We start from the raw sequence: 26,161 nt of genomic DNA on the forward strand, positions 1-26,161 counted from the left end.
TCAACGAATCGCGAGCACATATTACCTTTTGAAACTATGTTACAGAATAATCTCGAGATAGACAAAAAAATCTTTAACTGTTAGTCAGTAAAGTTCAAAATTATTCAGATTAAAGTTGTTTGACATTTATCTTGTCAAGAAAATTTTTATGATTGATAAACTAAAACCTTCTTGTTGGTTCAACCTGCCATTATTATTTCTATTAAATAAAAAAAATACATTTTGTAACATTGCACTGATGGGACAGAAAAATAAGCAAAACCTTCTTCGTTAGCAAACGTCACATTTATTTAAATGTTAGCAGCACTGTTTCTTGCACTGGTATGTTGGCAGGTTTGACTCTTACAGTGTGCAAGCGAAAACCGACACTAAGGTGACGAACCTTTTCATTCCGCGACTGTACATGAATACCATTGCTTTACACAATTCCACCTCTGGTCAGTGTGGACTCCCCACACTATGTATTGTATATCCTCCATTTGCCTCTGATATATTCGTGTTCCTGCAGTAGAGACTAAATAACACTAGTTGATAGCTAGGTGTACCCAAACACCAGTTGGTAAACTTCCTTAATTATTTAGAAGATCAATTTGTAGTTATCAAATCTTTAAAATAATAAATAGAGCCAGTACATGTCTCATTCATTTTTGCCAGCTCAGCTGCCTTTTTTGCCTTTTCGTATATCATACCATGTACAATTTCGATATCGATTACATGTCCCCACCCTAACCGGAAGTGCGCCCGCCATTTTGTCGCCACGGAAGTGCCTCCGTCTAATGAGCTCCGTAGAACAATGTTTTTCGCTCGGTCTACCTGCGAATTTAATACATAATAGTTACTTACGTAGGCAGTTTATTTATGGAGGAATTAATGGCATATCGACTTTTGAACCAAGCTCGGTCAATAAAATTAAATGTTTATTTGTTTCTGTATGGGGAGTTTTCCAATTCACGCAGTAAGGATTTTCAATTCCCGTCAACAAAACCCATCCATAAAACACCTTCAGTAAAACGGAACGTCAATCTTCTAGCCGAAACACATTACTCCTGAAAACTTGAGGAGGGTAGCGATTGAGGATTACTGGCGATTTATTTTAAGGTTCCTCCTGAATTTCACATGGATTTCAATGAATATTTTCGCGTGTAAATCGAAAAGGATGGAGGTATGTTTGTCATAAAAAATTCAAGCGAAAGAACCCTATCTTGCTTGCGACCTCCTATTTTGTACTTACGCCTGTATTCACAAACGATGCTTGCTTAAGTGAAGCAGCAAATCGAACGCACAGCGTTGAATAGCTCTATTCAATCTGTGATTGGTTCGTATGTCACCTTGTACGTCCACGCAGACTGTGAAACCTCATAGTAATGTTTGTGAATACGGGTATTAATTTCGTTGCGGGTCCAATGACGGATTACCTTTCTCTATCTGTCTGTAGTGCTTGAATAGATCTACAGTTTAAAAAAAATGTCTACCTATTTAAACGTCCAACTGCAGAACTGTAGGGACAGGCCTCGTCCCAACTGTGAAAATGAGAGACGCTACATTTGGAGAGTTGACGTTAATACTCAACAATTTCAAGACACTCATTGGCTATAAAATTCGAGTAGATGATTTCGCGCCTTGAGAGTATCATAGTTCCCTTTGCCATTCAGAATTTAGCGGAGATTCGAGTTTTGCCACCTCATAAAAAGAATTTAAATTGATTAAGATGTCCACTAAATACCTGTTAAACAACAGTTACCTACTTACTTATCATTATTTTAGACATAGGGCGTCCACTGCTGAACATAGGCCTCCCTCAATGATTTGAGATTTCCACAATGGCCGGTTAGTAGTGTCCTGCGTTCAGCGTCTTCCTGCTTATGAGTTACCTACACTTATGAGTCTTAAACTTAAAACATGTTGATCAATCGATTCTTTCAAAATCATAACACAGGAAATCCGAGAAAAACTTCCATTGTCTCATGTAGTTTTGTGTAGGTAATCATGGCACAGACTATGAACGACATTATTGTTTGTAGAGCGCATTATTATCATCATCATCACTGCTGGAGCACGGAGCTCAGGCAAATGAAGGATTTGGCCTACACTCCCCAGGCTGATCAGACGGGTTGAAGAGGCCTCATCATCATCATTTCATAGGGATCACCATCATCATCATCATCTCAGCCATAGGACGTCCACTGCTGAACATAGGCCTCCCCCAATGATTTCCACAAAGGCCGGTTGGTGGCGGACTGCATCCAGCGCCTTCCTGCTACCTTTATGAGAACGTCGGTCCACCTTGTGGGTGGACGTCCTACGCTGCGCTTTCCGGTACGTGGCCTCCACTCCAGAACCTGAAGAGCCCTGATGCTCGCATATTTGTCCCTTAGTCGCTTTTTCTATGGGAATAATGTGAATGGTTCTATTTTATTCTGCCGGAACTACGGCTCTAACATATAAATTATGAATTTTCTTCAACGTCATCTATCATAGAGTATTTAAAACAAAGTCGCTACCACTGTACGCTTTGATCATTTAAATTGAGTACCTACGTAAAAAAATTTAATGCAATTTTCAGCAGTGATACAACGTAGGTAACGGTGCAAAACTGGGCGGGTCGCTAGTTATTGTTATAATATTACACAAATTCAAATTCGTTCATTTCTTTAGATACTTCTGTAGGTACTCATTACCTTATCTTAAAAAGCCTTATCATCTGACCCAGAAGTAATCCAAATCCGCCAAAAGCCAGTGAAATGTACTCAATTAGTAATTATATCCCAATTACAACACGTTCACCCTGAGGGTAATTAAAACCGAGTGTCTTAAACAATAATTAATTTAAGCAATTAGTGTGATGAGCCGCGATTCGGGAGGCGCCATCTTGGCGTAGCTCGTGGAATAACAGCCTGCTCAAGGAAATCTTTCATGAAATAAATTGCAACCTGTATTATTAGGGATCGAATTAATTAGGAGCCCGAACACCGTTTCAAAAAAATATTGGATTTATACATCCTAGAACTTAAAACATTAGGAGAAATTGCGGTCATACCTGCAAAAAAAATCCATTAGGTTTTGTTTTCTCTAAAACACGAAAAAATTGATTGTGACATAATTAATAACTTTCAAAAGATAATTTAATTAATTTTAATTTAATTTTATCATTTATGCTTAAAATGACTGACGCCCGTATTCACACAGCGTTGAATAGTTCTCTGTGATTGGTTCGTGTGACACCCTGTGCGTTCACGCGCACTGTGAGTCAGTGAGACCTCACAGTAATGTTTGTGAATACGGGCGTGAGACTTTTTCAGCTCCCCTTAAAATAATAAAAGGGAAATTACTAAATAATGCTTCTGTATTGGTTTTTGTATTTAACCTATGACAGGAAACACCGCCATCTTGTTGCGCCACAAAATGGCGGCTGAAAGCAATTTGGCGGGATTTTTGGTAACTCCGTAACTGAATTACTTCGCGAAGGGTTATAATTAGGTAGTATTAATGAACTTTAATGAGAGTTTTGAAGACAATGTCCAAGTTTTCTTTTGTGATTAAGGAAAATGTCTTTATGCTGTGTTGAAAATATAAAATGGAAATACTTTTACATATTTAAGGTACCAGACAGTGAAATTTTGTGGGGATGGATGGATGAACGGGTGAAACCGCGGAAAAAGCTAGTTGACCGAAAAGTTGACAAGGCTTGATGCTACAAGAATAAAAACATAACATAAGATTTTCAAGCTATATGTAGGTATATTAATTATAGGTAGGTGTAGGTATGTTAATTAAGTATCATCATCATCATTTCAGCCATAGAACGTCCACTGCTGAACATAATAACTATAGGAAATAAAGCAAGACACTCTAGCAATTCAGGACCTAATTAATAGGAGTTATTTTGCAGCAAAAAATTCGTGCTGTCGACTTCTAATTAAGTACTTCGCGTCCCACAGAAGTTAACCAATCAATTAGCACAGCGCGAAGTTGACAAACCTCTTTCACTTTAACACGCTCACTGCGTTATGAGGTCTAAAAAGCCACATGCAGAACTTACCGCAGGTGCGGCAGTGATAATCGCGTTCTCTCACTCTGTGCGGGGGGCGACTATTTTAACATTTCTATGAGTACAACAGAGACAAATATATCAAATTGCTTCTCTTACGAAGCCTAGCATAATGACGTAGACAATATTGTATGAGGTCGATTAGGTCCCATACGCACTGGATATAAATTAATCACGTTCAGTGCGCCGTGAGGTCTGAACTGCCTCAAAAATTGCAGGCCTCATAACCGCACAGGGTGAGGCGCGGGCGCCGCGCATTTAGAGTAGTGATGTGATAAGTTTCGATACGGACGCACGCTGTTAGCCGGTGACACATTAACATTGACTTTTTAACTAAAAATGGCATTTGTATACACTTAACGCACGTATTTATTTCAGGTATTCCTAGTGGCAGATAATAATAATAATAACAAGAAAGAAAATTGAATAAAGAAATAATAATAATAAATATTTTTTGGACATTTTACACTGCGCTTCTAGTCCCAAACCAAGCAAAGCTTGTACTATGGGTACTAGACAACGGATATAAACATACTTAAATACTTTTTCTTTTGTAAATACATACATATTATTATACATAGAAAACACCCAGTCCAATACAAACAAATATGTTCATCATGCACACAAATACTGTGCGGGAATCGAACTCGCAACCTCCGGAATAGTAGTCCGTTTCGAACCACTACACCAAACGGCCGACAATGATGTGCTGAACATTCGCTTAAAAAAGGTGGTCAACGAAGCAGGTTGCTACTAGGGTTTCTGCTCGAGCTTTCTCGAACTCGAGAAAACTCGAGAAATTTGGCTTCATTCGAGACGAGAAAAAAATTACCGGAGCTCGAGAATTCTCGAGTTTCCAATTTGAAGCTTTAATATTCTTGAAAGCCTATTTTCTAAGACAAAAATAAGTTTTTAGTTATTTCATAGGTTAACGTTGCTTTTAGACTGGCCTAATCTCTCTTTTTTTAACTGATTTGATTTGCAATGCAAGTAATGATCTCAATTTTATCAACATTACCTACTCTATTTAGTTTTACTTTTGTTTCATATTTTTGATGCTGTTTTGTGTCGCTGAATAAAATATTTCATTTTCAATCGAATCTAAGTAATAACGTGGTAATAATGTTCACCAACGAGATGCTATACCTATTTATTAAGTATGTTTAACTCTGACTGATTTAAAGACTGAAAAATTGGTTACTGTCTGTTAGGTTAGATACTCGTGCCTCCTCGTAAAGTTTATTCAAGTCGTTATCTTTTCCACTTAACATCAGGTGCGATTGTGGTCAAATAACTGCCTTGTTATGCATAAAAAAAATATTAAAAATATTTTTTTGTTTATAAAAAAAAACTATTTATCGTAATTTTGCTAAGTGGTACTAAATTCTAATATTGATTGTTGTGCAATAAAAGTAGGTAATATTAGATGAAAAAACCTGTTTTTATTAAATTTCAACCGATTTCAACAGTTTTAATTAAAAGACTCGAGACCCGAGAAAACTCGAGACTTTGGCCTCGAGAATTCCCGAAACTCGAGAAAAAAAATAGGTCGAGAAATCAGAAACCCTAGTTGCTACGAAAGATTAAGACTAACACTAAATAGCACTCAGGCTGCAAAAAAAAAACTAAAAAAATTGTAACTTTTTGTGTTCTGTGTGACAAATCCTACTGTTTGCCCTGTTTTAATGAAAAACACTTTAATTAAAAACAAATATTATAATTTTATGGTAACTGAAATTTTGTTTTATTCCCATCCCTAGTCGAGACACAAATTGGACTTTCTTTCAGTGCGAAATGAGGCAGAAAAGATGTCATATATATTTTTTTAATTTATTCAATACCAAAATCTCATAACTGCGGGCGAAGCTAGTTTAAGGTTAAACATCTATTTAAGTTTATAATAGAAAAGTTTCAAGCCAATATTGTCTTTTCTGAGCTATATTTAAAGTATTTTTAGAAACAATATTTTGTGAGGCAGAAAAGGTCTCATACGCACTGTAAAGAAGTTCAATATTGACTCGAAAAGACCTCATACGCACTGGCTGAAAGTCTACGAAAAATGGTTTCGCAGTGAGCGTGTTAAAAACAGTCGCAACCTCTCGGAGAAGAAATAAAAGAAAACCGCGGGACAAGTAAAAGCTTTCGCCGTAATCCGCCATTTGCAGCTTCCCGCGCTCCGCAAGATGGCGGCTGTCTCAACTCCCACAGATTAATGAGTTTCGTCTGGGCTAGATAGATAGGGTCAAAGACTTTTTTGTTTTAGACAGGACACAGGTTGTCCTGAGATGTTGTTCTATAAGTTTGTGACGTTTATGAGTAACTACCTAACTAGCGGCCGCCTGCGACTCGTACGCGTGGATCCGTTTAACCCCCTTAGGGAACCCCCATGCAAAATTTGAGACTCCTAGCACTTGTAGTTTCTGAGATTGCGTGATGAGTGAGTCAGTCAGTCAATCAGTGACCTTTCGATTGAGTTTACACCAAACTTCATACACAATTCAAAGATTGAAAAACTAACACTAATCAATTTTTTTTTTAAATCATAATAAACGCTTTGTTACATCTTTTTAATTGAGATACATTCGAACTTTTCGTTCGGTGACAGTCACCTACTTCCAAAATGGTTCTAAAACTCAGTCAGAAAGTTTAATTGAATTCTTGTCTTCACAATAAGATTTTAAACAATTAAATGCCGTGTTATTTTGCACTATTTTCCCCAAACAGTTTAGATTCAAAACACTAAAGCGTTTCTCAAAAAACTAACCTAAAAAAGCAGCACTAAAAGTTTCCCGCCAACTAATCCGTCCGCCATTTGCCAAATCCAAAATGGCGTCTAATGGACCTTTCGACTTCTGAAGCAATCCAAAAACAATGCCTTCTTTGTGGTTTCGGCTGGGTTCGAAACGTTTCAGGACTCTTGAAGATTTTCCGACGGGTATTATTGGGTTCTTCAAATACACAACTGCTCTACAGGGTGAATGGAAAAGAGGAAAAATTCAAGTGGTGGTAAATTGACAGCTGTCACTTTATTTCTATTGTTTGTCTGTGGAATGAATGCCAGTTTTTGTTCTTCTTCTTCTTTTGTTTAATGGCAGTCAAACTTCTTTTAACGAAATCTCCATAACGGTATCTTATTTATGATTTCTTTGAATAACTTTTTTGCTCTACTTCTTTTATTGTCCTAAAGCATTTTGGGATTGGAGTGTTCTTTTAAAGGCACTATTACTTTATGACAGTAGTGTGTGCCAGTGCTGAGAAGAAGCAGCGCAAGAAACTCAGTCACTATTGTCAGCCTCTTTTTCAATAATTTTCTGTATAGGTACTGCTGGTGTTAGAGCTAGTAAGTCTTAGAAAATATTAAAGGGAGTCCATCAATATTGATTTGTTAATTTATTAACCTGACATCCAACATCGTCTGAGGAATAATCAATACTGTCTATTTTCGTTCTAACGGCTAGTTAATATTGTAACCAATATTGACCAAGTAATTATCTGGTATTGGTCGTCGATAATAAGGGAAAATTGGTGTATTTAAGGTATTTTGGCTCAAAATACTCTGATATCTTTATTATGAAGTATTTTTAATTCAGTAGTAGTGAAACATGAAAGTATGTGAGAATGGATGGATGTAGGCTTAGATTAATAAAACTTAGATGGATAGTCTTCATACAAACGCTTCGTCAAGAGTGAGGCAAAAATCTTATGTCATTAGTGTCAATTTTGTTGGGGAGTGTAGACAGTGAAGGCGATTTTCCCGAAAGTAGGGAAATTTTTAATACGTTTTTAATTATTTTATAACTAACAAAAACAAAACGCATCATGTACTTACTTATTTATTGAATTCAAAGTACCTACCTAATTACAATAAGATAAATCGACTGAAAAGTCTCGATTTCATAAAAAAGGAAGTGTATTTGTACGGCGAACAATTGGGAAATAAATTTTCTTGTTACTGGTATCATTCCCGTATTTAATTTTTGAAAGCCAAATTCAAGCAAAATACGCGTCGAATCGTAGTACTTACTTATGAAATGTAACACTGGTCACTTTCTTTAGTTTTTCTGATGTATGTATTTAGACACCCTTTCACAGCACAAACCGTCTTAATTAATTAAAAGTCGTCGGACGTGTTTACCAATTTTTCACTTTGACAGTTCATGTGACGTTTACGAGTAAGCCATTCTGGCTTACTAAAATCTGCCTCACCTTTCGTGCACTGACTATCTATCTAGGTTTTATTAATCTAAGGATGTAGGTATGTTTGTTACTCTCTCACGCAAAAAGTACTCAATGGTTTTGTATAAAACTTTACTGTAATGTTTTTTAAACATCAGAATAACATACAGACTATAATTTACTAGCTGTGCCCGCGGTAATGTTATGTAGCCCAAAGCAAAAAAAAGATATCCAACACAAAAAAATTTTTTCAAATCAGACCAGTACTTCCTGAGATTAGCGCGTTCAATCACAATCAAACTCTTCAGCTTTGTATTAGTTAGTATAGATATCAATTTAAATCCATGCGTGCAAAGCCACTGGCAAAATCTAGTAGCTTAAATCAGAATTCCATCCTATTCGCAAGCTCTAAGCCGAAGTAAAGCGACCTCCAATAAAAAGCTCGCTAAAGCTCGTAAAGTCTCAACCGCCCAATTTGAGAGCAGCTCTATTATTCATGATAGGAAACAATTTGCCGACCCCACGGGTGGGAAGGCTTAGTGTGGACCTGGCTATTTTTTTTATTTTTTTTATTTAAAAACTTATATGCACATAGAACGGTGTACATAAGGCGGACTTAATGCCTTTCGGACATTTTCTGCCAGTCAACCTTAGGGCCAAACTGAAAATAAAGTAGGCGGTATAGAATAATTACGAATTTAGAAAAAAAAAAATATAATTACATAAATAACATATGAATACATACATAGACACATACATATATAATAATAGGATGGATGACAAAGGGAGACAAAAAAAAAGAGAGAAGGAAAAAAAAAATGGGAAAAAAAGGAGGTTGAACAGAAATTATGAAGATGAAACACCAGCGAGATAATGTTTGCGCACATGGAATTTAAAGGTGGACTTGCTGGGAGCCTGCCTGACGTTTTCAGGGAGACCGTTCCAAAGACGAATGGAATGTAGAAGAAAAGAGTTGGAAAGAAAAGCTATGTCCAACTTTTAAACAGCTGGTAGTCTCGAAATAAGCAAGTATTGTAGTAAGCTATGGGGTGATTGGGTACCTTAAAAAAAATATCCTACCAAAAACATTTTCATGTAAAATGTTAAAAATACAAGAGCATTTGGCTCGCTTAAAAGGTTATCAATTCTCATGTAGAGCCAAGTTAATATAACAAGAATTATGACTCTATACACCGTCTATTCGCCGTTCGTCCGTCCGTACACCGTCTACCTTTAGTTTCACAAACGTCGTGAAAAATGTATTCACTCTTCATTACTTTTCCGTTACAAACTCCATCGTCCACCATGTCTCTTTAAACACTCAACATTGGCGTAAGCATTGTGCTTTAAATACACACCAATATTGAAGCCGTTTAACAGAATAATAAAGAATAGGTAGTTCTTGTAATAACGACTCTATCTAATTTGCTAGATGACAAGCCTTTTATAAACTTATTTTACAACTAACGGCTCAAAAACATCTTATTTAAAAGTGCCCTTAGAGTTCCCGTGGACTGCATGTTCTATCGGCTTATAGTTTATAAATATTAGAGGGCATGTCCACACAATCCTCTCGCTTCTCCACTATGAATATTTTACAAGTAAAACGGGGAGATCGCGTGCAAACGATCCTGCCCCTTAATTAGCTCCCAAGTCTCAGGGTTCCAGTGGTTGAGGAGTTGTTGATTGAAACTTTGTAATCGAAATTGTGGACAAGCCTTTTTGATTAGGCTACTTTTGAAGTAGAGATTTGCGAGAGAAATAAGCGAAGCGGTTAGAATTCGTAGCGAAGTAACATTTTGCGTTTGTCATTATGACTACCTTGCGAGTGTGACACTTTTATGTATTTTGCCACTCTGCGTTACTGACATTCTGCGTTGTGCGTATTATTATAATCCAATGATTTTGAAACATCAGTGGCAAAAAACAAAAACTAACAATCCAGTATTGATAGTAGCGCCCTCTTGACAATGGCATAGCTGGGAAGGCATTGAATATGACATTCGTAGACTAAGATAGACCATCTGGCAATATTATGTCTAGAATTTTGTATAAGAATAGTTATCCAAAATTCTCCAAGGTTATCGTTAATAGTTTGCGCTCCTGCACACGACGCCACCACCGCGCCGCCGCCGCGCCGTCGTCGCGCCGTCGCCGCGCCGTCGTCGCGCCGTCGCCGCGCCCCTACCCTGTTTATATGCGCCGCGTGAAGCCCGCTACCGCGCCGCTGGCGAAATTATGCTTTGATGGCGTGGTGGCGGCGCGGCGGCGGGCTTTACTCGGCGCGTATGAACAGTGTAGGGGCGCGACCGCGGCGCGGCGGCGGCGCGGCGGCGGCGCGGTGACGGCGTCGTGTGCAGGAGCGCTTACCGTCAAAGTCAGGTGGTGCAACTCAACCTAAAAGTTATAACTATATCCTTAAAACATTCAAGCCCCCATCATATCCTCGACAACATTAAACACACCTTCGTTCTATGCTACGTCCTAACATGGTGTCAGCTAACCCTCTTAACCCCTGACGCTTACCCCAATGAATGTCCAGAGCTTGGCATTTGGCCAAGAAACAGCCAAACGTATAGTCAGCCGATGACTGTGAGAGAGAACAATATTTACAACGAAGACGAGGCACTTTTTTGTCCGCACACCTGTGTGTGTTCAACATTGTCGGTCAAAACAACGGTCAGTGGTGCGGTTTGCATTCTTTCGCTGCCAGATCGCATCGACACAAAATGTATATTTAGTCCGGTCGTCGAGCACGTAGAATTTCGTCCAATGACCCCAAGCTACCCTTATCGCTCGCGCGTAATTCGCGCTCGCACACTAACTGCGGCCGCCCGTCGCACAGTCGCGGCAGCAATATAATTATGCGCGAGCGATAAGGATGGGTAGCTTGCGGTCATTAGACGAAATTCTACGTGCTCAGCGACCGGGCTTTTTTTAGAGACCGACATTGTTGTTCATACATCATGCGAGCTGCGTTCACTTTGACCTGACCGGTGACCGCAGAACGCATGCAAGGAATTCCTTAAGTCCGTGACATTTTTTCGATATTTTTTTTCACGATTCGGGAATTTTGGTTCTGCCCTCTTCCTCATTTGCAATGGCCTTAAAAAGTTTTTTTATTATTTTCTGTCCACACAGACTCATTGTCCGTACTTTGTAGCTTTATAAAGCCTTAAAAAGTTTAAATGCCTCACTCATCTACTTGTCAATATACTATAAACCCATCATGCAGTCTCTCTTCACGTTCCCTCTCACAGTCTACTCATTCTGCTGACGATACGTTTGGCATCCAACCTACCATTACTAACATAACCTGTACATTACAGAGACCTAAGCAGGAACGAGCTGACCGCAATAAGCCGGCGCACCTTCCGTGGGCTGACGGCGCTGAAGAGCCTCCATCTTGATGGGAACCAGCTCAAGTGTGTGGATGAGAAGGCGCTGGAGCATCTGAAGAGCCTTGAAGTGCTGTGAGTATCCACTTTGATATGATTCTCGAAGATAGATAGATAAATCATTTATTTGCATACACTTAACACACATGAAAGAGTAAAGTTGCAGCATAACAATATTAAGAAAATAATAGAATACAGCAGATATACGATATAAGCATGCATAAAACAAACAAAAGCAGTTACAAGTGAAAGAATACTTCCTGCATGTTGTGTGTCGCAGCGATGCAAAAAGCAAAGAGCTCAATGTAAACACTGAGATATGAAGATCTTCGGCTACCCTCAAACTGTCTTGTTAGTTTGAAATGTACAAACCGGTCGAGTTAATTGTGCACCTCGTGACGTGACGTCACATCGACGCTCTGGTAGGGACCGGGACAAAAGCTGGTAGGTATGCGGTTAAGTGAGAGGGGGAGTCACATTCCAGCGAGGTGCGCACTGCGCAGTTAGCTCGATCGGGTTGTATGTTATGTAGAAGATTCTGAGGCATATCAACCTCTTTTTAAGTATGTTTTAAGAAATTGCCAGTTTTTGTAGGTTTCCACTTTGCTGACATAGAATTTAAATGAGTGCCAAGTTCGGAAGACAAGCCAAGCCAAAGTTCCAAATCTTGGCACTCATAAGTTATGTCCTTGTGACGTAAAGAATTTGTTCCTTTTTCCACAGCACAAAAATTATATTCTTCAGAACGTATCATTATTCATTGCAATTCCTTAGTACGCATCAATTTCATGGCCTTTTCATTTTGTCCACAGCACTCTCAATAACAACAACCTGACGTACCTCGCCTTGGAGCCGGCTGCCATCACCAGGCTTCACACCCTGAGGCTCACGGATAACCCGGTGGTCTGTGACTGCAGAGTGGCGAGACTGTCTACTGCTGTGAGGGCCGCTGGGATTCCGGGAGTCGGTGCCAGGTAAGCATCGGCTGCACGACCTATATAAACATAATTTTCAGTGAGTACAACCTTTGAACACAACCTTCAGTAACCATAACCTTTAGTGACACTAAAAGTCATCACTAGACTCAACAAATCTACACTCCAGAACTCTGGGACAACACAAGGTTGTCCTCTACGGTCGCTAGGATTTGAATTTGGTTCTGGGAATTTGTGACAGGTTAGTTCTTGCTTTTGCAAAATAGCTTGCAGAACTGATGGCCGTTGATGTAAAATTCTTGAGTGGCGACGACGGAACATAAGACTTGTTGGACTAATGATCTGGTGAAGACGATGTGGAAATCCATGGGAGAGTACTTTGCCTAGCTGTGGAAAGCTTTTGGCTGAAATGAACGAAGGAAAAACGACCTGCAGATTGGAGGGACCGACCTGGGATTCCGGGAGTTGGTGCCAGGTAAGCATCTGCTACAAGGCATATAGTACGCAGAACTGGAGCAGCAAGGTTCTGGAGTGGAAGCCACATACTGATACGCAGTAGGACGTCCACCCACAAGGTGGACCGACGACCTCTAAAAGTTTGACGCTGGATGCAGGCCGCTATTCCGGGAGTTGGTGCCAGGTGAGTTCTAGCTCGTACAAGATAACTTGTGTAACCCCTGATGGCATTGGGGCAGCTAAGGAAGAGTCCTTGTGGAAATCCTTAGAAGTTCTTTGTCCAGCAGTGGACGTCTTTTGGCTGAAACTCCTGCTTGCTGCACACCCTCTGTGACACTAGTACGAGTAGTAGTATTTTGTAGTAACCATCTCCAGAGGCCAGAGACCACTACATAGTGCGCAGAGCTGATGGCCGTTGAGGCAGAAAAGTTCTCGAGTGGCGACCACGGGCATTAAGACGTAGTGTGGGCAGGCCATCCACTAGGTGGACCGACGATCTGGTGAAGGTCGCCGGATTGACCGGTCGTTATGGAAGTCATTGAGGAAGCTTGGCGTCCAGCAGTGAACGTCATTTAGCTGACAACAAACGAACGAAACATCGCTGCATAACTTTCAAAAGAATATGAAATATTATGAGCTTACAGTACAACCATTCTTTGTCAACAGGTGTCAAGCTCCAGCAGCGCTGAAAGGTGCCCTGCTCACTGACTTGGAAGCACACGAGCTGGTCTGCAGTGGTAAGTCTTTCATATTTAGTCTTTAACCTAAAATTTTTATTAGACTTGTACCTTACTTAATTTCGTTGCGGGTCCAATGACAATTTAACTTTCCCCCGGGACAAATATGACCTTCACTGGTTGGGTTTTTATTGATGGTCAAGTTGTAGATCCTGGCTACACAGGAGTTGCAGCGGTGGGAACGAGAGGTAGGAATAGTCCCGTTTTAATCTTGAAATCGTTGGGCGAGGCTTTTGTTCAGCCATAAACGTCATGTGGATAAAATTATACTGAAAATGACAGTGATGAAATTTCTCTAACCTGAATAATATTTTTATTCCAGGCCCAACCAACGCTATATCCTCGGGCGAGTGCTCTGCAGAGCCTCGCTGTCCGCCGCCTTGCCGCTGTTCCTTGGACGGCACCGTGGACTGCAGAGAGAAGCTGCTATCAGAACTGCCTACCACCATCCCCCATAGAGCCACTGAGATGTAAGCGATTTACTCTGTGACTCTAGAACATAGTTCCCAAACTTATTTGAAATGCGCCCCCTTTCCACCATACAAAAAAATCCGCGCCCCCTCCTCCAGTCAAGATTATTTATTGGTCGTATCGAGCAGTCTGGAATGCATTCTTTCGGCGGTTGCAGGTTTTTATACTTAAGTACACATATGGCCCGCGCCCCCCTTTAAAGGTCTTTGTGCCTCCTCTGGGGGTTTAAAAACTGTGTCTAGTCTTTGAAGTTTATTATTTTAGTCTGATACATCCATGATTGTCAGCATCATCAAGTGTTTTAGTTCAATGCAGAATCACGACTCTTATCTTATTTTTCAGAAGCAATTTAGTGGGTTCAGCTTATAACTACTATCCATGCCAAAGTATTTAAAGTTAACTTTATTTTTTTCCTTGACAAGTTATTGGATTACATTAATATTACTTCAATGGATTACATTAAAGATTTTAATTTGATATTGTTAAATCAAGGCTCAAGAGATTATCGAACGTATGCCTTTACTTTATTATTGATAGGATTATTAACTTAAATTTTTACTGTAAAACTTCAAATCAAAGAAATTTAGTCTTTCTTAGAACTACATTTCTCTTACAATTAGACGAAAACTCCAATGTAATTATAATGTATGGTAATAGTTACTCTGTAGATAAAAAGAGTATAATTCAAAATATTGACCAACTATTAAATTTGCAAAATAGGTTAAAATTTAAGATAATTTTGTGTACTTTACCCTATGTAAATTCAGGGTATAATCTAAAAAAGATAAACAAGAACATATTTGATTTAAATATACTTATGTATAACTTGACTTATCGTCATAGCGACGCACTTTTACTTTTTGACGTAAATAAATTTATTTCTAGCTTTAAGTTGACTGTAGATACAATGTATCTCTCTACAAAATTTAAGAATAAATTAGCCTCATTGTTTGCATACAATATTAAATGTAATTATACTCATAAAACTGATCATAGTCAGGGTACTAATAATTTGATATCTCAGTATGTAAATAGTAACAATATTATGACTGTACCTACTACTAGTTGTTTAAACTGAGGCACTCGACAAAGGCCAAGCCCGGAACATTCAAGATTGTTCATCAAAATATTCAAGGCTTGGCCAGCAAAGTCTTAGAAATAGAGCTATTCTTAAAAAGTTTTGATATTAATGTAATATATATTGTTCTGTTCATCCTTTCCGCTTTTCCGTTCTGTTGCGGACTGTATGGCTGTGTGTACTCAATTTTTATTCCTCTATTTTCACAAAATATTCTTAGTTTACTCGCTGTAAATTCACCACCATTATCGCATCTAATTCTTTTCACTTTCACCTCTTCTTGAGTTTCCATTTCCTTTATGAATTCTATCAGTTTTTGAGTTGCTTCAAATTTGTTTCTCAGTAAGTAAGTTTGAGTAAAATGAGAGTAGTCGTCAACAATTACTTGAAAATATCTGTAGCCTTCTTTTGTAGGCACTCTGGCTGGTCCAGATATATCAGTGTGTATCAAGTCACCCACTTTGCTTGATCTTGATCTATCTAGGGTTTTGAAAGGTAATCTTGTGGCTTTATTTTTCATACAAGTTTCACATGTTTCTTTGCTGTATGGTAATCTCAATATTGCTAGATTTTTCCTGCACATATGTCCCATTCTCTTGTGCCATAAATTGTCATCTTTCTCTTGTACTAGGTTAGCACAATTGTTCTCTGGTAATTGCAATATAAATGTATACAGTAGACCTGTCTTGTTGCCTTCATAAACTTTTCTGTTGTTTGCTATGATCAGTACCTTCTTGTTTCTGAATATTACTTCCTTTCTATTTTCAATGAGTTTACCGACTGACAGTAGGTTGTTACTTAGTCCTGGCACTATAACTACTTCCAATCTCAATGGTTCTTCTTGATAGTAAACATCTAGGTATCCCTTTTTAGTTGCTTCCAATGTTTCTCCGTTTGCTATTTTTATACTTATAATGCTTTTTAAGTCTACTACATCCTTGAGGTATTTTTCATAACTTGCTTTTATAAAGTGTTGAGTCGCACCCGAGTCCACAACAAATACTATTTTTCCATTTTTGCCATCACATGCCAGTGCTTCATTTGTGGCACTGAACATGAATTTGCTCCTCTCTCTCTCCCTCTCTCTTTTCCTCCTCTCCCTCGTCTCTCTCCCTCTCTCTCTCCCTCCTCTCTCTCCTCTCTCTCTCTCCCTCCTCTCTCTCTCTCTCCGCTGCCGGCGGCCGCGCCGTCCTCCTGCGACTGCGCACTGCGCTGGCTGGCCGCGTACTTGCGCAAGAACCCGACCGAGACGTCGGGCGCCAAGTGCGACGCGCCGAAGAGAATGAGTAGGAAACGTATCGACGCGCTGAGGGAAGAGAACTTTAAGTGCAAACGTGAGTACCTTTTTTCACAGATCGATTGGGAGAAAGACATCACCAAACCATTATGGCTGGTTTTAATGCGGACCCGCTCCGCACGGCCAATCTGTATGAACTTCTAGGGAGCGTTTTAGAGTAACGCGGTCCGGAGGAACCGCTCCGCTCCCTAGCAGTTCATACAGATCGGCTGTGCGGAGCGATCCGCACTGACAGTCCGCGTGACACTAAAACCAGCCTATGACCACCAGAGCCCAATGAAACGGAGCTAACTTGAATTTTCGTCTGCGGCTCCGTCTTAGGCTATGGCTCGCTATTGAATGAGCCTTTGCAAACGTGAGTACTTACTTTAAATCAGACAGGGACTAAAGTAGTCAGACACGTGTCGCCAGCGTCATGAAATGAAATCGTGTGACGTTACTGGACTTTGCTCGACAGTGTGCTTACCATGAGTTTACGTTAGGTGTGCTCGCTAGCGACTGCGTAAAAAAATGACATTAAAATGTATGACATATTGTGCAGCGCCCCTAGCGGCTACTTTCAAGAAATAAAATCTTCATAGATTTTTTTGACGTACTCGCTAGCGAGCGCGCCTAACGTAAACTCATGGTAAGCACACAGGTCATGTGACAGTTATCCTGATATCGACTGACAATATCATTAAGATATGTCAGGCAAAGTTTTTAGAATCGATACTGACCAAGTCGCTTTGTTGCCACATGCGAAGCGAAACCGCTGGATTTCGCTTGACATGTTACAGACACGTGTTGCGAGACATTTGTCCCTTAGTGTACTTTAGTCATCATCATCATCTCTCTCCGCTGGCTGCGACTNGACTTTGACAACAAACGAGGCTTTTGCAGGGGTCGATTCTAGGTCCTTCTTTATATTTACTAAAACAAATGATTTATGAACGAATACAAATAAATTGCTTCTCATTCCTAACATATCTCTATCCTTTTCCAGCCGCCTCGAACAGAACGAGATAACAGAAGTGGGGACAGGAGCGTTCGCAGCTGTAAAGAGAGTTACACGTATAGATCTTTCAAATAATAAGATCACGAAGCTTGCTGCCGACGCGTTTACTGGGTTAACTCATCTGAGCTCTTTGTAAGTCCTTCTTTATTTATTTTATTCTTTTTGTTTTTCTTTATTTTTAATTGCAAGTAACATGTCAAGATGATTACTGAGTGAGTGACCTTTTAGACATCTTTTTTCCGTTGTTGTATGCGCATTAAAATTATTTTAGTTGTCAAAAAATTTTTTTTCTTTTTTTGTATATATGTATAGCATGGTCTGACTGAAAGTACATTAAACGAATTAGTTTATTAACTGAAAATGTATATTTTTTCAGGGTCCTGTATGGAAATAAGATCAAAGAACTTCCATCTGGAATATTCCACGGCTTGGCGTCTCTTCAACTACTGTGAGTCTAAAATTTTGACAGTTCTTGATGTATAGTTCCAATATACTGAACTGCCCTATCCATGACATTGACAGCGGGGCGCCACCGTCAATACCGGATCGCTGGTACCGATTTTTGCCATGTTGGAAACCATATAGTTGAACGATGGTAGCGCCCCCCTGTCAATGAGTTTGGTGGGACAGTTCAGCGTGGGTCACATATCCACTGTCCACAATTTTTTTTTTAATATTAACAACAACTTTTTTACAGATTGCTGAATTCAAACGAAATAACGTGCGTCAGGAAAGACACGTTTAGAGATTTGCAGAATCTGAAATTATTGTGAGTACAATCAACATTAATGTCTTTATAATTGATTATTTTATTTGAATTATACTTTAATCAAACATTTATTTTCAGATCTCTCTACGACAATAACATCAGGTCTCTATCAAATGGTACTTTTGATGCCTTGACTGGGATACAAACGCTGTAAGTTGGTTATTTAGTACGCTGTATACAGTGTGTCCGGGCTTGTAGTGATCAAACTTTAAGGGCGTAATCTATGGATAATTTTATCGATGAAAATACTTCAAATTTGGGGCTTGACCCATTTCTCGCAAAATTACAAGGGTTTAAGTTTTGAATTTTAAGTTTTCACCTCTTCCTTCAAAAACAAGTGATAGCGTGGGTAGCTTAACACTAATAAGCAAAAATTTCATATCATGCGATAGCCAATAAAATTATCTATTAGTAGAAGTAGAAAACACATACAAGTTTCGTACATTTTAAGGGAGTAAGAATGAATTTAATTAGAAAAAAACATGACTTTTTTCACTTCTTTTTCAGTTATTTTCTAACACAAGAAAAACCAGGTCGTTAAGGTATGTTTTATTTGCATTGTATTATTAGTATTTGAGTTACTCTACAAAATGAATGTAAATTTATTAGTCTACGTCTATTAGTTTCGACGTAATTGTTGAACAAAGATACCCCTTCCCAGCGGTTTCCATAGTAATCGGAATAGGTTGTGTGATTCTTTCAGGCAGTGCATTTTCGCATGTCGCGTGCGCTATGGAAACTGCTGGGAAGGGGTATCTTTGTTCAACAATTACGTCGAAATTAATAGACGTAGACTAATAAATTTACATTCATTATGTAGAATAACTCAAATACTAATAATACAATGCAAATAAAACATACCTTAACGACCTGGTTTTTCTTGTGTTGGAAAATAACTGAAAAAGAAGTGAAAAAAGTCATGTTTTTTCTAATTAAATTCATTCTTACTCCCTTAAAATGTACGAAACTTGTATGTGTTTTGTACTTTTACTAATAGATAATTTTAGTGGCTATCGCATGATATAAAATTTTTGCTTATTAGTGTTAAGCTACCCACGCTATCACTTGTTTTTGAAGGAAGAGGTGAAAACTTAAAATTCAAAACTTAAATCCTTGCAATTTTGCGAGAAATGGGTCAAGCCCCAAATTTGAAGTATTTTCATCGATAAAATTGTCCATAGATTATGCCCTTAAAGTTTGATCACTACAAGCCCGGACACACTGTATAGTATTAAGGTTATCCTTGGTCGCGTAACACTGGCCACCACGAATACCATGATATTCTTTTACATCCAACATTTTTCGTTACTCTTTCGTTAATTTTCTCGCCTGTCATATCTGTTGTTTTTTCTCGCAATACTTTTCACGACCCGAATTTGTTTTCATTAAAAGCGTTCCTTTTTGGTTTTAATCGCGAAATATTCACGATTTATGTCTATTTCCTCAGCCATCTAGGCCGCAACCCGTTCTCCTGCGACTGTTCTCTCCGCTGGTTAGCAGCGTACTTGCGAAAGAACCCGATTGAGACGTCGGGCGCCAAGTGCGACGCGCCGAAGCGGATGAGTAGGAAACGTATCGACGCGCTGAGGGAAGAGAACTTCAAGTGCAAACGTGAGTACCTTTTTTCACAGATCGATTGGGAGAAAAACATCACCAAACCATTATGGCTGGTTAAAAATGCGGACCCGCTCCGCACGGCCAATCTGTATGAACTTCTAGGGAGCGTTTTAGAGTAATGCGGTCCGGAGGAACCGCTCGCTCCCTAGCAGTTCATACAGATCGGCTGTGCGGAGCGATCCGCACTGACAGTCCGCGTGACACTAAAACCAGCCTATGACCACCAGAGCCCAATGAAACGGAGCTAACTTGAATTTTCGTCTGCGGCTCCGTCTTAGGCTATGGCTCGCTATTGAATGAGCCTTTGCAAACGTGAGTACTTACTTTAAATTAGACAGGGACTAAAGTAGTCAGACAAGGTCAGTCGACACCTAACCTTAAAGGTTGCAGAGATAGGGGACAAAAGTCCCCCCATACCTATGAGCAAATTGCCAAATTAAGTCGACGATTTTGCTCCACATCTGGTGACGTCGCGCGACGTATATTAGCAATTTCAGGCGAAGTCGTCGACTTTGCGAAACTTGACCTTTGACGTCGACGTCACTGTGGACACGGGTGGTTGGTCCTACAGTGTACCTTATTCATCATCATCATCGTCATCATCATCTCACTGCGCTGGCTGGCCGCGTACTTGCGCAAGAACCCGACCGAGACGTCGGGCGCCAAGTGCGACGCGCCCAAGAGAATGAGTCGCAAGCGGATAGACGCGCTGAGGGAGGAGCACTTCAAGTGCAAGCGTGAGTACGACTGAATGACTTCTTTGTCCCTCTCTCCCTCTCCTCTCTCTCTCCCTCTCTCTCCCTCCCCTCTCTCTCTCTTTCTCTCTCCCTCTTTCACTCCTGTCTTCTAACTTCCTACTCTCTCTCCTTCCTCTCTATCTCTCTCTCTCCCTCTCTCTCTCCTCTCTCTCTCTCCCTCACTCTCTCCTCTCTCTCTCTCCCTCCTCTCTCTCCACACTCTCTCCTTTCACTCTTCCTCCTCTCTCTCTTTGTCTCTCTCTCCTATCTCTCTCCCTCTCTCTCCTTCCTGTCTCCCTCTCTCCTTTCCCTCTCCTTTCTCTCTCCCTCTCTCTCCTTTTTCTCTCCCTCTCACTCTTTTCTTTCACTCTCTCCTCGCTCCCTCCTCTCTCTCCCTCCTGTTTCTTTCTCTCTCTCTCCCTCCTGTTTCTCTCTCTCTCTCTTCCTCCTGTTTCTCTCTCTCTCTATCTCTCCCTCCTGTTTCTCCCTCTCTCTCCCCTCCTCTCTCCCTCTCTCTCCCTCTCTCCTCTCTCCCTCCTCCCTCTCTCCTCTCTCTCTCCCCGCTGCCCCGCTGCCGGCGGCCGCAGCGTCCTCCTGCGACTGCGCACTGCGCTGGCTGGCCGCGTACTTGCGCAAGAACCCGACCGAGACGTCGGGCGCCAAGTGCGACGCGCCCAAGAGAATGAGTCGCAAGCGGATAGACGCGCTGAGGGAGGAGCACTTCAAGTGCAAGCGTGAGTACCACTGACTGGCTTCTTTATCTGTCTCTCTCTCTCTCTCTCCCTCCTGTTACTCTCTCTCTCTCCCTCCACTCTCTTTCTCCTGTTTCTCTCTCACTCTCTCCCTCCACTCTCTCCCTCCTGTTTCTCTCTCTCTCTCTCTCTCTCTCTTCCTCCTCTCTCTCCCTCTCTCCCACCTCGCTCTTCCTCTCTCCCTCCTCTCTCTTCCTCTCTCTCATCACTCTCTCCCTCTCTCTCTCTCTCCCTCCACTCTCTCCCTCCTGTTTCTCTCCCTCTCTCTCCCTCCTCTCTCCCTCCTCTCTCTCCCCGCTGCCCGGCGGCCGGCCCGTCCTCCTGCGACTGCGCACTGCGCTGGCTGGCCGCGTACTTGCGCAAGAACCCGACCGAGACGTCGGGCGCCAAGTGCGACGCGCCCAAGAGAATGAGTCGCAAGCGGATAGACGCGCTGAGGGAGGAGCACTTTAAATGCAAGCGTGAGTATCATCATCAGGTCATTCTCTAGTTTACCAGAGGCAAATGGAGGATTTGGTCTATACTCGGGTAGCAAGCTGAAGTAGTATCAGGCAGGGTACATAACACGTAGAACTGACGGCCGATGGGGCAGAAAGGTTCTGGAATGGAGGCCACGTGGGATATCCACCCACAAGGTGGGCAGATGGGTATACGCAGTAATAGTCGCCTGGGCGAACATGTTCCCTTGCATGCGTCGGGCACGCATACCTGCTGACATTTATGATTATTATTATTTTTACTAGCGGCCACCCGCAACTTCGTACGCGTGGACCATGATTTGCCCCCGTTAGATATTGTGTTGATAGATGGTGTTTCACGGCATGAATATTTACGAATGTCAAAAACAGTGGTTTGCCAAGCGCTGTAGATTTTAACCAATGACGATAGATAGCGCTTTTTAGACGTCTTATTTATTTGTTGAAATTTATTTGTCACATAATACCGTCATAAATTGTGGCCTATGTGTTGATCTGGTTTGTAAACAATACTACTGTGGAGTTTCAGTGGAATTCGTTCGGTGGTTTTTGCGTGGAGNGCCCAAGAGAATGAGTCGCAAGCGGATAGACGCGCTGAGGGAGGAGCACTTCAAGTGCAAGCGTGAGTACGACTGACTGACTTCTTTGTCTCTCTCTCCCTCCTCTCTATATCTCTCTCTCTCTCCACACTCCCTTCTATCTCTCTCTCCGCAGTCTCTCATCTCTCCTCTCTCTCCTTTCTTTGCTCTCTCTCTCTCTACCTCACTCTCTCCCACACCTCTCTCTCCTTTCTCTCTCCCTCTCTCTCCTTTCTCTCTCCCTCTCTCTCCTTTCTCTCTCCCTTTATCTCCTTTCTCTCTCCCTCTCTCTTTTCATCTCTCCCTCCTCTCTCTCTTTGTCTCTCTCTCCTTTCTCTCTCTCCTTTCTCGTCCCCTCTCTCTCATTTCTCTCTCCCTCTCCTTTCTCTCTCCCTCTCTCTCTTTCCCCCCTCTCTCCCTCTCCCATCGCTCTCTCTCCCTCCTCACACTCTCTCCCTCCCCCCCTAAATATCTCCCTCATCTCTCTCCACCCTTTCTCTCTCCCTCCCTCTCTCTCTATCCACACTCCCTTCTATCTCTCGCTCCACACTCATCTCTCTCCTTTCTTTGCTCTCTCCCTCATCTCTCTCCCTCCTCTCTCTCGTCTCTCTCTCTCTCCGCTGCCCGGCGGCCGCGCCGTCCTCCTGCGACTGCGCACTGCGCTGGCTGGCCGCGTACTTGCGCAAGAACCCGACCGAGACGTCGGGCGCCAAGTGCGACGCGCCCAAGAGAATGAGTCGCAAGCGGATAGACGCGCTGAGGGAGGAGCACTTCAAGTGCAAGCGTGAGTACGACTGACTGACTTCTTTATCTCTCTCTCTCTCCCTCTCCTTTCTCTCTCCCTCCTCTCTATGTCTCTCTCCTTTCTCTCTCTCTCCTTTCTCTCTCCCTCTCTCCCCTTCTCTCCTTTCTCTCTCCCTCTCTCTCCTTTCTCTCTCCCTCTCTCTCTCCTTTCTCTCTCCCTCTCTCTCCTTTCTCTCTCCCTCTCTCTCTCCTTTCTCTCTCCCTCTCTCTCCTTTCTCTCTCCCTCTCTCTCTCCTTTCTCTCTCCCTCTCTCTCCTTTCTCTCTCCCTCTCTCTTATCTCTCTCCCTCCTCTCTCTCTCTCTCTCTCTCCCTCCTCTCTCCCCCTCTCCCTCCTCTCTCTCCCTCCTCTCTCTCTCCCCGCTGCCGGCGGCCGCGTCGTCCTCCTGCGACTGCGCACTGCGCTGGCTGGCCGCGTACTTATGGAAGAACCCGATCCTATTTCTCTTTCTCTCTCTCCCTCTCTCCCTCTCCTCTCTCTCTCCCTCTCCCTCCTCTCTCTCCCTCTCTCTCTCCCTCTCTCTTTTTTTGTATTTTGTAGACAGCAGTTATGTATCTAGAAAACTGGACCGAAATTGAAAAATTTTACTCGACTTGGCGGTTGCACTACCGTGCCCCCAAATATTTTAGTTTTTCCTTGATTCATACACCAAACACTACTTATATTCCAAATTTGAAGCTTCTAGGTCTGCTAGAAGTGCCTTAGAGTTTTGATGATCGGTGAGTCAGTCAGTGAGTGACAAAATTAAGTAACTTTGACCCGTTATAATTCTTAAACTACTGGTTCAAATTGAATGAAATTTTAAATATACCTTGTCTTTACAATGCCTGCATAGCTCATGAAAATTCAGCCTTCTAGTTTTATCCAAAACGAAGTTACAGGCGGTCGAAAATGGCCTGAATTGCTTCGAGAAAAGGATGGTACGGCCGTGCCGCTTTTTTGCTCGACTTGGTGGGGGCACTGCCGTGCCCCCAGATTGACATTGTGACTGAGTTTCTTGCGCTGCTTCTTCTCAGCACTGGCCCATTTATTATCCCGAAGCAGTGGTAGGGTTAATACTGGGACGTGTAAAAGTGCGTTTTAAAAGCCTGCTTGCAAAAATAAAATGAGTTTTACTTATATTTCTTTCAATTTGACAGTGTCAACAAAACAGCCACTGTTACAACTGTACAACACTTCTGTGTCCTAAATATGGCACTGACAGGAAGGCGCTACTGTCGCACTGGGTTACCATGGGCGTACCCAGCTTCTGTGCCTGGGGGGGCAAGTAAAATTTCCACTTCCAGGGGGGGGGGGGCATAAGCATGAGGTTATTCGTTCCAATTCTTGCTACTTGAAGTTCCCTGTATTGTTGGGCTATATGTTTTTCGTTTTTTGAGTGATGTCCACTTAGGGGTTACATTCAATCCGGCGGAATATCATTATAAGATGACCCACGCTAAACTGTCCCACCAAACTCAATGACAGGGGGGCGCTACCATCGTTCAACTTTATGGTTTCCAACATGGTAAAAATCGGAACCAGCGATCCGGTATTGACGGTGGCGCCCCACTGTCAATGTCATGGATAGGACAGTTCAGAAGTTTCTCATGTAATTATGATATTTACAGGAGGGCGCTACTATCAATGCTGGGTCGTTAGTTTTGATTTTAGCCACTTGACGTTTCAGCATCGTTGGGCTGTCTTTTTTTTTTTTTTTTTTTTCATCCACAACGAGGAAGCTCTTGACCTGTATCTCACCTGATGGTAAGTGACGATCAGGCCGAAGGTGGAAGCGAGCTTCACCCGGAATCCTCAACCACGGAGGAACTGGCTATCTTACCTCTAACTGCCGGAACACAACAATGCTGTTAACATTGTTGTTATGGCGACAGACTTAGGTAAGATGGTGGTAGCTAGCCAGGCGGACTTAGAACAAGCCCTACCACCAACCAAACCGAACAGAAAAATCTGCCCCCACTGGGAATCGAACCCGGGACCTCTGCGTCTGAAGCAGGTGGTCTTACCACTAGACCACAGAGGCGGTTATGTATGTGGATACCTTTTTTCGTTTTTTGAGTGATTCCAATCACATCGAGCTAACTGCGCACCTCGCTATAATGCGACTCTCCATCGCACTCATCCGCAGACCACTCGACTTCGCCCCGTCCGTTTCAGAGCGTCGAAGTAACGTCACGGCCGCCAGGATCCCGATTACGCTAATTTTTGACGTCTCCAATACAGGCGCACTTTTGATTCTGCAATACGGATTCAGCTGTTTTGACCAATCCGTATCGCAGAATCGAAGAAATCGAAGAAGCGCGTCTGTATTGGAGACGTTAAAAATTAGCGTAATCGGGGCCCAGGTGAGCAGTTAATTCGACCGGATTGTACCATTTTGTCGTTTTCTGAGTGTTGTCAATAGTAATAAATGTTTCTTTCTCTTTCTCTCTGCCAGCGGGCGAGGAGACAGCCAACGCGTGTGGCGTGTCGGGCGCGTGCCCGGCGGCGTGCGCGTGCGAGTACGGCGCGCGCTCCGTCAGCGTCACGTGCGCGCGCGCGTCGCTTAGCGAAGTGCCTAAGGACCTGCCGCTCAACACTGATGCCCTGTAAGTATTTGCTTCTTAAGTCACTGGTTTAATTTCCAAGTCACTGGTTCAAATTCTAAGTTACTTGTTCAAATACTAATTGTTCAGAAAAAATCTCTGATATTTATATTCTGAGTCACTGGTTCAAATATTGAGTCCTTCAGGGAAGTACTCAAGAATCTGCAGCTTAAAGGTTCAGCCAAAGCAACGCGATCACACGTGATCAGCCGGCGTGCAGCGATGGCGATCAGACTTAAATGCATTGATCG

The 26,161-nt window shown here is 41.9% G+C and overlaps 1 protein-coding gene across 1 annotated transcript in view; it reads left to right on the plus strand.

Moving 5' to 3' along the window:
* The window catches only part of sli (slit guidance ligand), a 64,910-nt gene that overhangs the window by 13,079 nt on the left and 25,670 nt on the right, over positions 1 to 26,161 (plus strand). Inside the window, exons 5-14 of the mRNA XM_028301074.1 lie at positions 11,554 to 11,697; positions 12,435 to 12,596; positions 13,680 to 13,750; positions 14,073 to 14,220; positions 17,582 to 17,725; positions 17,970 to 18,041; positions 18,291 to 18,362; positions 18,441 to 18,512; positions 19,810 to 19,973; positions 25,763 to 25,913. Of these exons, the coding sequence (XP_028156875.1) occupies positions 11,554 to 11,697; positions 12,435 to 12,596; positions 13,680 to 13,750; positions 14,073 to 14,220; positions 17,582 to 17,725; positions 17,970 to 18,041; positions 18,291 to 18,362; positions 18,441 to 18,512; positions 19,810 to 19,973; positions 25,763 to 25,913 (1,200 nt within the window). The remainder of the gene's footprint in view (positions 1 to 11,553; positions 11,698 to 12,434; positions 12,597 to 13,679; positions 13,751 to 14,072; positions 14,221 to 17,581; positions 17,726 to 17,969; positions 18,042 to 18,290; positions 18,363 to 18,440; positions 18,513 to 19,809; positions 19,974 to 25,762; positions 25,914 to 26,161) is intronic.

This window comes from Ostrinia furnacalis, unplaced genomic scaffold, assembly GCF_004193835.3.
Source record: "Ostrinia furnacalis isolate ACB-3 unplaced genomic scaffold, ASM419383v2 OfSCF0867, whole genome shotgun sequence".
NCBI classification, from domain to species: Eukaryota; Metazoa; Arthropoda; class Insecta; order Lepidoptera; family Crambidae; genus Ostrinia; species Ostrinia furnacalis.